Source organism: Cololabis saira, chromosome 7, assembly GCF_033807715.1.
Source record: "Cololabis saira isolate AMF1-May2022 chromosome 7, fColSai1.1, whole genome shotgun sequence".
NCBI classification, from domain to species: Eukaryota; Metazoa; Chordata; class Actinopteri; order Beloniformes; family Belonidae; genus Cololabis; species Cololabis saira.
The window spans coordinates 17,435,135-17,452,118 of record NC_084593.1 but is presented as its reverse complement, the minus strand read 5'-3'; the positions used below and the strand labels follow the sequence as shown (position 1 = coordinate 17,452,118).

The window sequence follows — 16,984 nt, the reverse complement described above, 5'->3', positions numbered from 1 at the left end:
AGTACTGAGGTCGAGTACTCTGTCCACCTCTGTCCATAGGTGAGTTTAAATGAACAAAAAGGGGGGGGCAAAATTATTTATGGAACATAGTTTTTTTCAACTTTAACCACACATTTGAGCGTAATTGGTGGCATAAAACCGGTATTGTGAGGCAGCGCGTTACGACGAAAGTCATCCATGGAAAGAAAAAGGCGCAAAACGGACAAGTCCGTTTTGCGCCTTTTTCTTTCCATGGATTACTTTCTTTCTTTTTTCTTTCTTTTTTTTTTGCCACAGGTGCCACTGATTCCCCGTGAAGGTCGACCTTCCCGGGGATCCGACCCCGGAGCTGATAGGGTAAACAGAGGCGAGGCGGAGGACGGACGGACGGACGGGATGCGCAGTTCCACCAGCTGACAAGTGCGCGTCGGACAAAAGCGCAGCATCCGCATCCTCTCCGGGGGACTTTTCTTTACCCCCCTCCATCCCTCTTTCTAAACATCCTCCTGCAGCTGTTTTTGGCGTTATCTCCCGAGCTTGGTTTGAGGGGGGGAAACACAGCTGCATTGTTGGAACTATACTGGCTGAGCAGGATTTGGAGCAGAGAGAGAGAAATAGAGGGAGGGAGAAGGAGAGGGAGCGAGGAAGCTGGCAGATCTGCTTCACAGCGACACCACGGCTCTGCACAGCCTCCCACGGCTGCTCGAGTCTGCTGTTGCAGAAGGCGCACGTTTTATTTATTTATATATTTCAATTTTTGCCCGGTGTTTTACGCGCGGTGGCATCTGTCCGTGCAGGATTCCGTCTTTGGCACAAATTTGCGCACCGCCGCCTGCAAGTTTGGACTAAAGCGCACCGTTGGGAAGTTTATGCGTCTCTGCCTCGGACAGAAAGCTCCGTGCAGGTCAGTGTGCCCTTCCATCCTTCTCATCCTTCTGTCCTTCTGTCCTCCCCCCGTCTGGACTGATCTGAGGTGTCATTGGTGTCATTTAAATAGGCCTGCCTGAATGAGCGGAGGGGGAAAAAAAGCAAAAGAAAGCGGCGATCTTTGTTCAGAAATGATGTCTGATTTGCTCTGTATTGCTCTTCAGCACTATTCCGAATCCTCTGACAAGATGTGGAACCGCAACCTGCAGAGCTCCGAGCCCCACATTTCATTTCCCCCACCTCTTCTTTAGAGAGATGTGTGAATTTGATTCCCTCTGAGTCCTAACACTGTGGATTTGTACAAATAGGAGCCTACTGCTTTAAACGAGAACAACACATTTCCCAAGTTTTGGGGGGAATTACACCGTAACATGAAGTTTAAAACATATTCAGTCACGCATTCTGTTTCAGATGCTCCAATATAATGTCATATTTAGGAGGAAGAGGGGGGAGAACACACGCAACATTCTAGCATTATTTATCAGTGATGGTGCAAGTATAAGCTTTGTGTATTCTGACATCAGTGGGACGGTTTTGGTCTAAAAAAGTGAACTTTAGATGCATGTTAAAGAACATAAGAAAGCACAAATGGTTCACAAGGGGGTAGTAAATCACCTTCAGAGATCATCAACTGAAGAATAATTACAGATGAGGGCGAGCTTGCAGGCAACACCAGATTAGAAGACTGTGGTTTGGGCTGCAGGAGGTGGCTGAGCAACTTCACAAGAACCTCCTATATTGACTTTGACAGAGGCCTTGAGGAAAGTTGTGCTTGGCATGGGAATGCAAAAACCTCTGGGCTCTGGCATTTCCCCCCTCCAGAAGCTGCAACTTTTAGGGGCCACGGCTCTTGCGTTAGGTGAGGATTTTGTGCTCTAATTTCACACCCGTCAAACAAAACCCGGGCTAATTTGGTCCCATCTTGTCTCTGTGGCAGCAGCGTGGCTCGGACGGTGACTTGTCCCAGAGAGAGAGATGTTGATCTGATTTCACTGTGGCATAGATCTGCTAAACACAATCTGCGAATGCATGCATCCGACTTCACATGATAGACTGGAAGGACAAGTGTATTTGTTGAGCTAAATTGATTTATGGCTTTTGTTCCCAGTGTGATTGAGGAACTGCAGGCGTCGAGGCCATTTTTTTTGTTTTATGTTTGACAAGAGCCAGAATAGTAAAGTAGTAGCGTATCGACACTAACTCCAGGCCACTGAAGGGCTCGCTGTTCCCTAAAGCTCCTGGAAATTATAACACGTTGCTGTAAACATGAAAAAAAAAAAGGAAGTTTGAGAAGACACATTTGGAGGTGCACTATGCTAAACCAAATGTTGGCTGCTGCAACAAAAACGGTGCTCTGTGTGCCAGCTTGAAGGTGCAGAACAGTCACACATCCTCTTTAAGAAACACCGACCATAATTGAAATTGGATTTTCTGCACAACAGATGAAAAGATGCTTATGACTAATTTTCTGCTGCCGTGGCTTCTTTACAACAAAAAAACAAAAGTGCTGGCACTTTTTCAGAAACACACCTGTATTTTGAATAATGGCGATGACTATTAAGCTCTGGACACATTTAGCACAGCTGCAAGGAGAAAATCAACTTTAGTTGTTTATTAATAGACTTTGCCATGATGTGCGGGAAGATTTTGCGTCCAGCACTGAACACACTTTCCTACTTTGACCCCTTCGTGAGGCTTTCATCTAATGCCTCAGTTTTTAGCGGCAATTGTCCTTTTTAATCCCACTAATCATTCAAGCGACTTCAATTTCTGAGGCAGAGTGCAGAAAATTCTCTGGGTGATTTCTTTTTTTTCTTTCCCTAACCATGCTTGGAGCTGAAACTCGTCTAATTAATTCAGAAATATTCGACCTACTGTGTACACAACACCGGCACTCCGTGTTCATATCCTTAAGTAATTTCCCCTTTCATTATTCCTGTGGAGAATTTAATATTCTGTGTGATGAGAACTGCTTCCTTTAGGGATAATGTCAGCTTGAATACTGCCCTTAAACAGTTTTATAGATTGTAAAAAGGGCAATAAAGATGACTCCTTCGTCTGCACTAATTACTCCTCTCAGATCCGAGAGATGTGGAGGAAGAGTCGATGCAGACCTGTGTGCCTATAATATCTCACCTTATCACTTGTGGATGCCGACAGTAGCACAGGAGATGACCCTTAGGGATTAAAACATTTGATATGCCGAACAGCGTGGCCGTGTCGCCTGTTTCAACACATCCAAGCAAACACATGAAGGTTAATGCAGCCTGACAAACTACCAACAGTTCCCTGGGCTCGGCAGATCAGTCCCATGTCATATTTACTTTACATAATTGCTGCCCTTTTAATCTGTTACTATTAACACACACCCTGTCTTAGCTATTGTCTGCTCTTTCACCTGTTTTCTCTCTCGCCGCGTTTTCCCTGTCCTCCCACGAGAGCGGGGCAGCAACATGATGAATAGTGGATGTTGGAGGTAAAGCATGCCATGGTCCATTCTTTCGTTCTGATGGAATTTTAAGTGTCTGAGCTTGGCGATGGCGAAAAAACCTCCATCAACAGACGGGGCTCGCATTTATGCTTTAATGCCCACAAGGATGTTATTGAGTGGAAAAGGAGAAGAAGAAAAAAAAAGTGTGTGCCTCTTTTCTGCAGAAAAGTTCACCCTGGCTGGGGGAAGAAAAGGGAATTGCAGGAAAAAAAAAAAAAAGAAACTTGTAAGTGAGATTTCTGCAAGTTGCCAAATTATCATGGAAAGTCACCCTAAAATTTGGAAGAGAGGGGAATGTGTGCTCTTGAAATGTGCTTAGAGCGGGGATATTTAGTGACAACACTTGATGTATTACCGTGGTCTTTAACTGCAATGTGTTCTGCACTCAAGGAAAAAAAACAAGAAACATGTCATTTAGCCTACACACACGTTCCTACACAACCTTGTTGGGTTTTTTCAGTTCATGAATATGTCATTCAATTTAAAACCTAACAGTTGAGACCGGCTAAGGATGTAAATGGAGATTCGTGTTGGGATAAAGATGGATTTTTGTCTCGACAATCTGCGAGGTATAACGTGATACATCGGACGCTGAGCTGAAAAGAGAGATGAGTGTTTCTCAAAAGGAAATGGCGATCGTAAGCCATCTCATGGCTGCTGTAGACTAGCTCACGGGGCCTAATGCGTTGTGTAAAACATGAAGCCATTCTGCATCTCATTGTTCCGTGCATATATGTGCAAATGCTCTGTCTGCGTTTTGTGTGTAGGTGTCGGCAGACAAAAACAACCCTAGCTGGTGATTGTTTGTGGTTGAAGTGTGAGCCTCTTCCGCAGCGACTCTGCACTTTAAAATCAAGAAAAAAAAAAGCAGATATTGAAGCATGACAGCTCTTTGTTTTGATTTGAGCTCTCCGGCCAAAAGCAGGCGGAGATGAAAGCCACCTGCGATTAGCCACAGGATGCTGTCCTGCTGGTCCAGGCTCTGGGAGCAGCACCACTTCACACTGTTGTAACCTACAGATTAACATTTATGGCTCAGCATGCTCCAGTGGACTTTCTGGGTCAAGACCAAGTAGCAAGATTGGGGGAATGGGCTTGATTTTTGCAACAGTGCAACCCGCCCTGCGTGCAGCAGGCTCAGCCTTGCTCAGGGAAGCAAACAGAAATGTGCTTAGTTGTGTCAAAGGACAATAAAATAGAAATGCATTGTGCTTTCTGCTTGTGGGAATTGTCCTCAACAGTGTGAAGGCTTAGTTTTTTGTATAGAAGAAGAAGAAAAAAAATTGAAATTATATTCATATGAATTAAATATGATGTCAGGAACTGCTGCATATTTAAAACATGTCATAGGTCTTCATTGCTGGTTGTCCAGCTGTGGTTAAAATATTCAATTTTTTCTTTTTTTTTGAATTATTTTCCCTCTGCCTGCCTATTTCTGCTTTTGTTTTTGCAGCATTTTTGTCAAAGCAACGTCAGCCGTGAAGGTGGCTCCTTAGAATAGCTCCAGCCTGCCAAGGGGCCTCCGGTGTGCTCTTTTGTGGCCCCTTGGACGGGCAGATGGGAAGTTGCGCGTCAGCCACGCTTGTCAATGAAGCTGGTTGATGGCTTCAATAATTCAGTTGATGTGACCTCTGTGATGCCGAGAGCCTCAGGTCTGATGGGTGACGAAGAGCGATGATGAGGGCGAGGCAGAGGTGCCGGCCTGTGTGTGAAAGCCGGTCAGTAAAGTATTCTCCGTCGATTTGTTGTCAGAAGAGGTGAAGAGGAGGAAAATATTGAATATCAGACTCCTGAAGGGTGTAAAACTGGTGCCTTAGTCGGTGTGATGGTCCACAGGTCAGCAATCCTTGACTTCCAGAAAAGTCTTTCTTTGGCCAAATTGCTAAAGGCTAAACTCTCCAAATTTTTACCCTTGAAATGAAAAAAAAAAACAATGCACTGTAATACATTTTCAGATTGATTTTTCTTTTATAAGACCTGCAGTGTTTCGGTATTCTGTTAGTGTACCATCATGACCTACATATCGTTTAAAACGCTGACAACCACAGAACAAAGCCATCTATTTGGTTTATGTGTGGCAATATCCATAAAGAGCACATACAATAGCAGCGTAGTTTGTATATCCTCTAATTTAATAGCGCTGAAGAAAGCGTAAGTAATTACTTTGTAACTGCAACAGTACACCAGTCTTGAGTTGGTCAGATTGAATTTATGCCGCAGCTGCAGTAGCAGCAGCAGCGCTGGAGTATTGCATTCCCATTGCAGTATTCACCACCGAGTCTGTCCCTCGCACACTCAGACCACGCCGTGTATTGCTGTGTGATTGCTGTATATATCCCATCTAGCCAGCACGTTTCTAAAGGAGGGAGGGTTTGGTTTGTGGTACAATCACGTGAGGCGCATCTGAATGACACCCAGTGTCAGCACTTTAGAATACCTCTCCATATTTGAATTTTTATCTGCTAGCCAGGTTTGTACTTTGCACGCTGCCAGCATTTCAAATGGAGCTCCAGTAATGATTTTCAGCCTCTGTCGAAGGTGTTCTCTTGACCAACTCTCGTCATTTTGCGCGTCCTGATTATTAAACTGACTGGTATTTGATTGAGAAGTCTTAATTACAAACAACAAGTCCTTTTTTTCCCCCCTGAAGATGACTTCTTTTGTTTACCGTGGATGTAAGCCTTTCACTCTCTGCAGCGTTGGGACCTGCTCTTCCCCTTCATTATAATGCAGCCGCGGTATCACGACCATTTAATTTATTTCCGTAACAATGAGTCGATCATGGATTTGTCTGTAAATTGCCACAGGTCTGTGCAGCTGAATTTGTTTTACACAGCATGGAGTCATTTTGTTGGGAGTAAGCAATAGATGACAATTTGTTGACGCCGTCTTAGAAGATTCTCAATTAAGTCAGTGCACATGAACTTCCTCAGATCCCCTGTGTGAAATAACACGCAGTTAGACGACTGAGACAGACCCAAACTGTGGCTCATTGAATTAAGACTGTCTGGTGTAATTGGCTATTGGATATGGAAGGGAGCTTTTATTTTGACAAGAACTGGGTTCAAAACTTGCAGCCTTAGATAACGTTGCCATTTGAGATACAAGCAGATGCTGTATCTGTAAATGTTAAAACGCTCTAATTTTTATATTCCAGTCCTGGCAGTACTTGGCAATTACATTTTAAAAAACTTAATTTAAGTGAATTTTATTTTATTTTTTATTTTTTTCCACTTCAGATTCAGTAAATACTCACAACTCCAGTGGTGAAGAGTTACTTTGGGGGGTTTGTAAACATCCCCACTCTGCTTTTTGTGTTGATTACTACGTTATCGCAGGACTGGCATGTGCTTTATTTTTCATTAATTCTTTTACAAAGAAAAGAAAATTGAATTTTAAGGCTTTGACTACTTTAATTCAGCAGAGACAGTAAAAGGAAGGGAAAAAAACCCCGGAGAAAAATTAGTTCATGTCAGTTTTGTTGACTTATACTCACTCGTTCTTTGCTTTTTCAATGTGCCGAAACTAAAAAACCCAAATAATCTGAAGTTCAATGTCAGAGATTTGCATCACTTTGCTCCAAATGTGAATATTTTGCATCCAATGCAAAGATAATGTGGAGACGTAGTATGGAGGAGGATTTCATCATCCTTCATGAGAGTCTCACCAAGTTGCAAGCACACCAGTTTCAGAGTTAGTCCGTCAGTGAGATTTAATTATAAGTAGATGCTTTTGTGTGTTAGTTTGTCTTTTTTTCCCCCACCGAGCTCTTTCCCACTTTATTTCTTTTTCGTTGATATGTTCACATGGTCAAACAACTCTACCAAGAAGCATGAAACAAAAAAAACAAACGTTCACACAAACAATGAACAGCCTAGTCCTTGAAAAGTGGTTATTATGGCTGCATTTCAAGGTAATAGCTCCACGTGGCGGCGGGTCCAGCGAGGAACGACGGAACCGAGCCTCAGGGAAGAGCAAAAACTATGTGGTTCCAGACAAGCATCCAGGATTCACAGAGTCTGGCCATCATCCTGCAGACAAACACTTCTCTGTCTCCAGAATCACTGGCGTTAGGGGGAAACAGGCAGCATCTGATGGAACACTGCCTTGCTTCTCCCTCTTGCCTCCTCCAAGTGCCGTGAGATACACAACCAAAAAAAAGAAAAGAAAAGAAAAGAAAAGAAAAGGACCGAAGGGAAACTGAAAAAAAAAGAGAGGAGCGTCAAGGAGGAGAAAGAGAGAGACTCGACAAGATGAATTATGCAAAGCTGTCAGAGGCGCCTATTGTTGGGGGGTGCTGGCTGTGTTAAAGCGAGCCAGCCCTGATCTCCACCAGCTCCATCAGCCACTCTGGCCACTCCCCGCGGCTGAGAGCCGGACAAACAGGAGGAACCGGAGGAACCGGCTCCAGCAAACGGCCAACAAGGAACTGGCCACGGTTACATGATGTTTTTTTAATTCGGAATGAATTATTCCGAATTAAACAATTTCCGAATTAAACTGTTTTCCTTCGAGTTTACATGGAAATAGTAATTCCGAATTGAGGTTTACATGGAAAACAAGTTTGATTGGCTTTATCCAATTCCTCTTAAAGGGGACATATTATGGCAGCTAATACCTATTTTAACCAGGCCTTAGATGTCTTAAAAACAAGCTTTTGATTGTTTTTGCTAAATAAATTAAAAATTCAGCCTCTGAGCCAAGTCTTCATCATCCCAGTCTCTAACCTTATTATCTATGTGGGATTCTGAGTGGGCGGGGCTATGATAATGAGGCTCTGTGCTGATTGGCTGCCTGAATGACGCGATGACGCGATACACGGCTACGAAAAAATGGTGGAAGCTCCGGCCAGCAGAGTTAGTTGTGGGCGTGGTTTCACGCATCGGAGGCCAACCTATGTAAATCACATTTTGGTTACGTAACGGGAGCAGAATCTGAACGGTTGGTAGAAGCCTCATCACACTGGACGGCTCATCCGGGCGGCTGTACAGACACTGCAGAATTTGGTTGCTTTCCTCCTTCTCTGAGTTGGCAGGCTGAGGGGAGACCACTTTATATATGTTAAAGCAAGAGAAAACCTGTTTTTCAGAATAGGTCCCCTTTAAGGTCTGGGGGTTGGGAAGGTTCTGATTGGATAGGAGGGCGGACCGGAAGTTACGTTTACCGGAAGAAAAACAAACTTAGCCTGAATTATGGTTCTGCGTTAAACCAACGCAGAGCCTACGCCGTTGCCGTGACGCCGTCGTGAACCCCTCGGACTTCTCCGTCACTCCATTTCGCCGTCCGTTTTTTCCGTTTTTTTTCCGGTCAGAGTGAATCAAAGAGATAAGGACAACTATTGTGCAAAAAACCAAAACAACCCCCCCCAAAAAAATCACACACACACACACGAAGAAAAGAGCGCTGAAAGTTCACTACTGCTTCACGAACCGGAAATGGAAATGCTACCAAGCGAACCAATCACAGCCCTCTCGGTCTGTGTTGGGTCTGCGTCACTGCGACGCGTAGTTAAATTTTTTGGGAGGTGCATGTCAGGCTACGGCGTAGCTACGGAGAGACTTCCGCATAGCCGCGTAGGTTTAACGCAGAACCATAATTCAGGCTTTAGCCGCTACAACTTTGAAAAGCTCACAAGTTTTATGTTTCCTGCCATCTGTTCTTTTAATTATTTCCAGGTCCTCCAAGCTATTTATTAAATAAATGGTCTCTGCTCTTGACCACCGTTTACTGCGTGCTGCCATCTTGAAACTTTGTTTGGAAAATAGAGACAGACGGGCGAGGGAACGAGCAGCGTAGAAAGACCGGAATTAATTTAAAGAGGAATGAGTGTTTATATGATCGCGGAATTACTCTATTCAGATTTAAAATCGGAATAAACCAGCCACTTACTTCGGAATTAAGTTTAATTCGGAATGGCCATTTTCATTCGGAATTAGGTGTTTACATGGTCATTTTAAATCGGATTTAATTTTAATTCTGAATTAAAGAGGAATTAAACTTCCCATGTAAATGCACTGACTGTGTATGTGAGGGAGGGGCGCACGCTTGGGGGGGGGCACTTGGTGGCAGGTGAACCAACTTGGAGGGACACACCGGCAACAACAAGCACACTCTTTATTACCGTTATTTACTCAGGTCACCAACAGGGAGATGTGAGCTGATACGAACAGCCGCCCCGTGGAAATACAATTACCGAGCAAAGGCTCGCTGAATAGTTGCACTTTCAGCAGAACGTCTGGTCAGCAGCGCCTACACTTGTTTTACAAAATGCTTCGTGTGCTGAAGTCAGAAGTTTATGCCAGCCCTCTCTGTCAGCCGGTACCTGTAATTATCACATTTATTTCTCAACTGAATTAGTATTTACGAGGCTCGATTAAAGACATTTTAATTGTGTTGAGATTGTGCAGAAAGCTAATGTTTGGGCAGTGAAACCCTTAAAGAGTCCTTAACCCCCCCCCGCCTAATTTTGATTATTATTCATGAGAGAATAATATCCTTCTTTCCGCTGTGCGTTTGTGACCGGCTGCTGGTGGGCGGGGCCTCATCTATGCACCAATCAGAAACCAGCATTATCTGATTCATAAGCCAGTAATGTGTCTGTTTGGTTCCTATCAATCAAACCTGACCAAGTCATGTGACTCAGTCCCCAATGGAGTTGATTAAAACAAAATAAACGAAAAGAAAAGAAGTGAAGGTTTTCAAAGCTCGCTAACAACCTACCTTAAGACATTTGTTTTTCATGTAATCAGAAACATTCCCATGTGGAACCTCCTTAAACTCCTCCCGCTGTTTGATCAAGAATTAACAATGAAATAAAACTTAGACGAGTATTAGGTGCTCAATTGAAGACATTAGGACTAGAAAATAAGTGGGATTTGTCCTTGAGCAATCTCCAACGTTACATCTTAATTTTCCTTCAATTAACTAATTGGTTAACTAATTGTTTCAGCAGTAATGAGCTGACTAATCGATTTAGTGCTGCTTGCAAATTGTTTTTCTATTTTAAGCATCCTTGCTTATAGCATCAAAAATATATCTTTTTTTTTGGGGGGGGGGGTACTATATAATTTTTATTTTTTTATTTTTTTTTTATCTTGTATAAAACAACATGCTGGTTTCAAGACATCATAAAAAGGTTGGTCTCTCCTTTTTGGTCTTCTTTATTCCCGAATCCCAAGTTGGAGAGATAAAACATCCCTCAGCCATTTTGATGAATAACATACCGCATGTCAGACATGAAACAAGTTAATCTCAGACCCTTGAAACCTCTCCAAGTGTCTTGAGCCAAACGACTTGGATGCATTTCCTCACACGCCGTTCCTTTACAGATGGTTGATGGTTTCTGCTTCAAAGAGGAGCAGAGGTGTAGGACAGGGAGTCGTTGGGGTGAGCGCGGGGCTGCGTTGCACAGATCATGAATTACCTTTTTCTCCCCGCCTCGCCGGCTCACCAGACGACTGGTGTGTGACTCTAATTTCGCCGCGTTGACTACTCCGCTGAGTGGTCACGGGTGAGCGCCCGTCCTGATTCAAGCTTCATGATCAAAGGTACAAAAAAGGAAATGTAGAAGTGAGCTATAGCAGCAAAGTGAAAAAAAGGGGACCACACGTTTTCCTGATTAGCTCCAACAAACCTTCCCTTCAGACCTGAGCGGACACATCTTCACCTTTCTGTCCCTTTTTTTTGTCCCTTTTGACAGGTTGGTGTGTAAGAGGCAGATTTTGCATAATCGAGGTATTGCACACTGGCTTTTATTCCTTTTTCTGCTGAGTGTAGTCTAGCGCAGTTTAAACCTTTTGAAACTTAAAGCCAGCAGAAACACAATAGATTTCCCTTAAGAGTCTCCGCGACCTTTTTGTACATAATTTAGACGACAACGAATGTCTCTTGCATGCGCTGCAGTGCAGTGCAGGACGCCGGGATGAGCTACGGAAACATCCTCAGAGTAATACAGGAATGTTTACACAGAGACGTGCTTGGTCACTTAAAGGCTTATAGCTGATTAGAACAAAAATCTAAATCCTCCTATAGTGCGGTCTGCAGCTTAGTTGTCGGGACTTGTAGAATTAGCCTTTTTTTTTTCATGAAGTCCATGAAGAAGATCATAATCAGGGTTTGCTTCTGGTCGTATCGACTCGCACTCATCCCGTGCAGGTTGGTGGAAGGTAAAGAAAGTAAATTAAGCAGAATAATGTACGATTGTTTAATTAGACTGTACAAAGCAGATGTATTTCAGTCACCATGGATTCTGCTAGTAAAGCGGATACTGGATGACTGTGGTTTATCTCACCTCTGGCTCTCAAACATGGAATAACATTGACTGGTGGAAACTAACTGTTGAACAATTGTTGAAAGATCAATTTCTGCAAAAATGGCAGAGTGAACTCTATAGGATTACATCATGTGATATTTGTGTAGAGTTTAAGCAAGAGTTTAAGCTAGAACAGCACTTATTGTGTCAAAATCAAAAGTATAGACAGGCCATTTGTAATTTTAGGATGAATAACACCAGAATCCCAAAAGTCACTGGAAGGTACAAAGATCTGGATAGAAGTCAGAGATTCTGTAACCTCTGGAATGTCAACTGCATTGGAGATGAGTTTCATATTTAGTTTGAATGTAAAAATGTAAATATAATGAATCTCAGACAAAAATATTTACCAAAGTATTATAAAAACCCACCATCTATGTTTAAATTGATTTTGTTACTACAATCTAATAAGTTAAATGTTATTTATAAATTTGGCGCCTTTTTGAAGAATGTCCTTCCTCTGTTCAAATTTATTTTGCCAAATTGAGTATTTTAATTGAACATGTACAACCCGCCACTTGCTATAAATGTACAATCGTTTGCTCCATACCATGTGATCATGGTGGTGAGTTAAATAGATGATGATGATGATGATGATGATGATGATGATGATGATGATGATGATGATGATGATGATGATGATGATGATGATCAATCTGCCGAGCCGAATGGGTGTGTACAATGTGAAAGTGATGAGATGTGACTGAGACGGGCCCGTGGCCTCAGAAAACAAGTGTGTGGGGTGCAGCGTGGAGAGTGGAGCGTCAGGGTCACAGGAGAGTGAGCCACTGATTGCATCTGAGCTCTTCAGGGAAACAGAACCATATCAAGCAACTTTAAGAGCTAGGTGATGGGGGGGGGTAAGTTTAATAGACCTAGAGCTTACAATTTTCATTATCCCAACATCCAGCGCTGTGCCGGCGACTGCTTGGGCTTTTTTTTTTTTTTTTTCTACGTCTCTGGGGCGGTTGCTATCTCGACGGTGCGACGAAGGTGCACTATCCTGGCTTCATTGAAAAGTTTTGATGTGAAACGAAGTAGATCTCATTTAGGAAAAAAGAAGGAGTGTGATACTCCAGTGTTACAGCTCAGCCAAGAGAGAAATAAAATTGTGGAGTGTGTGTGTGTGTGTGTGTGTGTGTGTGTGTGTGTGAGAGTCAAGAGGCAGTGGAAAATGGCTGGTAATAAACACTTCTGACACGCCACAGCTTCCATCCACATTCCACTAGGTGTGTTTTTCCTTTTTTTGGTGGGAGGATGGGGGGATTTGTCACGTTCTCACCCCCCCCCCCCCCTCGTCCACATCTCACAGTGACTGAGTCATCTTTGGCTTTTCAACAACTTAACGATTTTTACAGCCGTATGTTTGTGTGCGCGCATTGTTAAATAATGTTTATGCCTCAGGCGAGGATGCTCATAAAAAAAAGAAACTCTCAGTTTCAATGAGTGTCTGACTGGCCAAATAAAGGCTAGATGAAACTTTAAATACAAATGCAAAAAGATTTGCATTTTTGATACTGTTTTTTGCTTTTTCTGTTTGTTTGTTTTTTTTCTCTCTCGATTTGATGAACTGAATTAAATACAAGGTTAATTCATGCACTCAGTGAAAACCTATCAAATGTGGGCCTTTAATCTCAACAGTGTTCATTTGGGCAATTGTGCTGTCAGAATGCAGATAAAATCAAGTCTGGGTTGTCTCTGAAAGAGATGTCCTTGAGGTTTTAAAGCTTTTCAGCCAAAAAGAAAAGCAATAACCTTATGTGTATTCTGGTGAGTGGTGGTAAAGCACCAAAAAAAACAAAAATATAAATTTTTCTTTTAGAAACATGCAATTTAACTTCTCCTAACGGATGTTTTGGGGCTGAATTTTGAATACTGAAAATAATATGGTTAAAGTTTCACCTCACCTTTAACTTTGTCTGAGCTCAAAATGAATAATTTCGATTGCGTTCACATAAATAGTTCTTGCGAACGTTCGTTCTGTATTGTTCTGGGGATAACAAAGGCATTTTTTCCAGGAAACACATCTCTGTTATGACTTTTCAGTACCTTGAGTACCTCAAACGATGCTCTTTCCTCCTCCATTTTTGTGGTGTGGAAGCAAAAAATCTCAGACAGGCGTGGAACAATCTTGACAAGTAAACCAGAAATATCTCCACATAAATTTAGTATTATAAGTAAGAGCTTTAATAATTTAGGCAAGCCACCCACTTCATCTTTTTCACTTAACTGTCATAGGATGGTAAACTAAAAATATACATACAGAAGGTATTCATTTTTAATAAACCTTTGTCGTTTCCTGTGTTACCATTGCCCCTCCGTGTGTTAAAGCTACGCTGCTCAAACATGCGTGAAATGGTTATGAGGACAGGACTCATTGTTGTATCGTTCAGCACATGGCGGATGATCACACTGCAAAAACTCAAAATCTTAACAAGAATATTTGTATTATTTCTAGTTAAAATGTCTCATTTTTAGTAAAAAAAATCTAATTACACTTAAAACAAGACTCATCACTGGAAAAAACAACAATTTTCACCTGTTTCAAGTAGATTTTCACTTAAAATAAGGAGAAAAATCAAGATTTTTTTGCTTGTAATGAGAAGATAAATCTTGTCCCACTGGCAGATTTTTCTACTTATTTCAAGTGAAAATTTACTTGAAACAGGTGAAAATGATCAAATAAGTTATTTTTCTGGTAATGACTGTTGTTTTAAGTGTGATGAGATTTTTTGACTAAAAATGAGACATTTTAACTAGAAATAAGACAAATATTCCTGGTAAGATTTGGAGTTTTTGCAGTGCATTTTTGCATCGTAGTCGCTGGATTTTCTAAAAATGTCCTTCCAAAAGAAAGGGAAAAAAAGCTAAATGTAAAAAAGGTGAGATTTTATTTTGAATCCAAGAGTGAAGTGTAGTGAAAAAAGGAGTTGAAACGCTGGAACAGGTGCACGTGAGAGTTCAGGGGGGAAGTTTGAGAGGTGGGGAGCCGGTTGTGGGGTGGGGCAGCGAGACGGGGATAAGCATGTGTGCGTTTGAAGATGAAGCAGACGGATTAGTGTTATCTGAGCCCCTCGCTTCCCTTTTTCTCGTCTCTCTTTTACAGGTGGAGCGGCTGGAGCGGCTGAATGGACCGGAGAAGTGACCGATAGAAGAGGTTCGGGAGTCAGGAATATGGGGAGGATGGATTGAGGGAGTTAAAAAAAGAAAAAAAAAAACAGCTACAGTACAAGACTCACTGCCAGAAAAAGGAGGACGGCGGGGGTTTTGAGGAGAGTAAAGTGAAATAATCCAGTGGCGAGTGTCTCGGGAGAGAGCGCCGGTGGGGAAGGAGAGAGAGAGAGAGGGAGTTGGATACCCAGCAATGCAGGCAGCATGGAAAGGGTGAGGGAGCAGCGGCCTTTCTGCTCGCTGTCCAAGAGCCAGAGGGAGCGGGAGAGGGACTGCGGGAGAGACAGGGACCGGGAGCGCCGCTACACCGCCTCCTCCACCGACCGGGACGAGGGAGCCTGCCGCGTCCCCACGCAGAAGTCCTACAGCTCCAGCGAGACCCTGCAGGCCTTCGATCATGACCCCACGCGCATGCTGTTCGGAGGCAGAGTCAAGGAGATGGTGCACAAGGAGACGCCAGAGTACACCAGGCCAGGTGAGCAGACAGAGGTGTTCAATTAACAGATCACTGTTTGATCAATGCAGGAGACTCCGTGTAATCTTAGAGGTGTCTGCAATTTTACCGTACAAAAAGCTAAAAAAGGTATGAAAAGGAGATGTGTCTCCAATTATTGGAGTTACACTGCAAAAACTCAAAATCTTACCAGGAATATTTGTCTTATTTCTAGTTAAAATGTCTCATTTTGTGTGTGTTTCTTTCTTTGCTTTTCTGTTGTTTCTTTGCCTTTTGTTGGTTCGTTGCTTTTCTGTTGTCTTTTTGCTTTTCTGGAGGTTGGTAGCCAAAAAAAGAAAGTTGATAATATAGGATACACTGCAAAAACTCAAAATCTTACCAGGAATATTTGTCTTATTTCTAGTTAAAATGTCTCATTTTTAGTAAAAAAAAAAAATCTTATTGCACTTAAAACAAGAGTCATTACCAGAAAAATAACTTGTTATTTGACAATTTTCACCTGTTTCAAGTAAATTTTCACTTGAAATAAGTAGAAAAATCTGCCAGTGGGACAAGATTTATCTTCTCATTACAAGCAAATAAATCTTGTTCCACTGGCAGATTTTTCTACTTATTTTAAGTGAAAATCTACTTGAAATAGGTGAAAATTGTTGTTTTTTCCAGTGATGACTCTTGTTTTAAGTGTAATGAGATTTTCTTTGACTAAAAATGAGACATTTTAACTAGAAATAAGACAAATATTCTTGTTAAGATTTTGAGTTTTTGCAGTGTAATCTTAGAGGTGTCTGCAATTTACGGAGTTAAATTCTGGAATGATGCCAACATGAATTTAAAAACATGTCATTCTCTTTTGGTTTTTAAGAAAATGGTTCGTAAAGCTATTTTTAAAGCTTATAAGTGCGATTGACTATCTGTTAATGTTTCTTTGCTTTTCTGTTGTCTTTTTGCTTTTCTGGAGGTTGGTAGCCAAAAAAAAATAAAGTTGATAATATAAGATAGGCTTTTATAAGCAGTCTGCTTCTGCCTTTTCAGTCATTGTTCAACACATGATTATTGGTGTTGTGTTGTTTTTGTGTTGTAATGATTGAATAAACTTCATTCATTCATTCATTCATTCATTCATTCATTCATTCATTCATTCATTCATTCATTCATTCATTCCTATATTAATCTCAGAACTAGCTGCATAAGTAGAAGCCTCAATATTCAGAAAATATTTTGTTAAATATCACAAAAAACTAAATTCCTTATCCATGTTTGCCAGTTGTGGTTTAGTAGTGTGAGACTTAATTGCCAAATGAACACAGATGCTGGGTTTCTGTTTGTTTACTGAATTCTACAAAATCTCAGTTCTATCCTCCACTTTAATTGTGCCCACTTGACAGGAAAAAAAACAAAACCTCATAGTAAACACAGCTAAAACATATCATGCAGGCATAATTAAGTTTTATTTTCTGAAATTGTCAGAGAGTATGGCCATTTTGGGAGGACTGCACTGGATTTCTGACCCCATAAAATGTTCATACCATGCTGAACTAAGTTAAAATAAGAAAAAAAGAAAGAAAAAAAAACTCAATACGGAATACTCTCTTAATTGACTGTTAGAAACTGCTTTAATTTCTATAATTAAAAAAGTTTCAGCAGTTTATTC

The 16,984-nt window shown here is 41.7% G+C and overlaps 1 protein-coding gene across 7 annotated transcripts in view; it reads left to right on the top strand.

Moving 5' to 3' along the window:
• The first annotated feature begins 543 nt into the window (after positions 1–543).
• si:dkey-237h12.3 (teneurin-3) overlaps positions 544–16,984 on the top strand; it is a 236,668-nt gene continuing 220,227 nt past the window's right edge. For all 7 annotated transcript variants that reach the window (XM_061724890.1, XM_061724889.1, XM_061724888.1 and 4 more), the window contains exons 1-2: positions 544–883; positions 14,815–15,354. In XM_061724890.1, the coding sequence (XP_061580874.1) occupies positions 15,084–15,354 (271 nt within the window). In that variant the 5' untranslated portion in view covers positions 544–883; positions 14,815–15,083. The remainder of the gene's footprint in view (positions 884–14,814; positions 15,355–16,984) is intronic.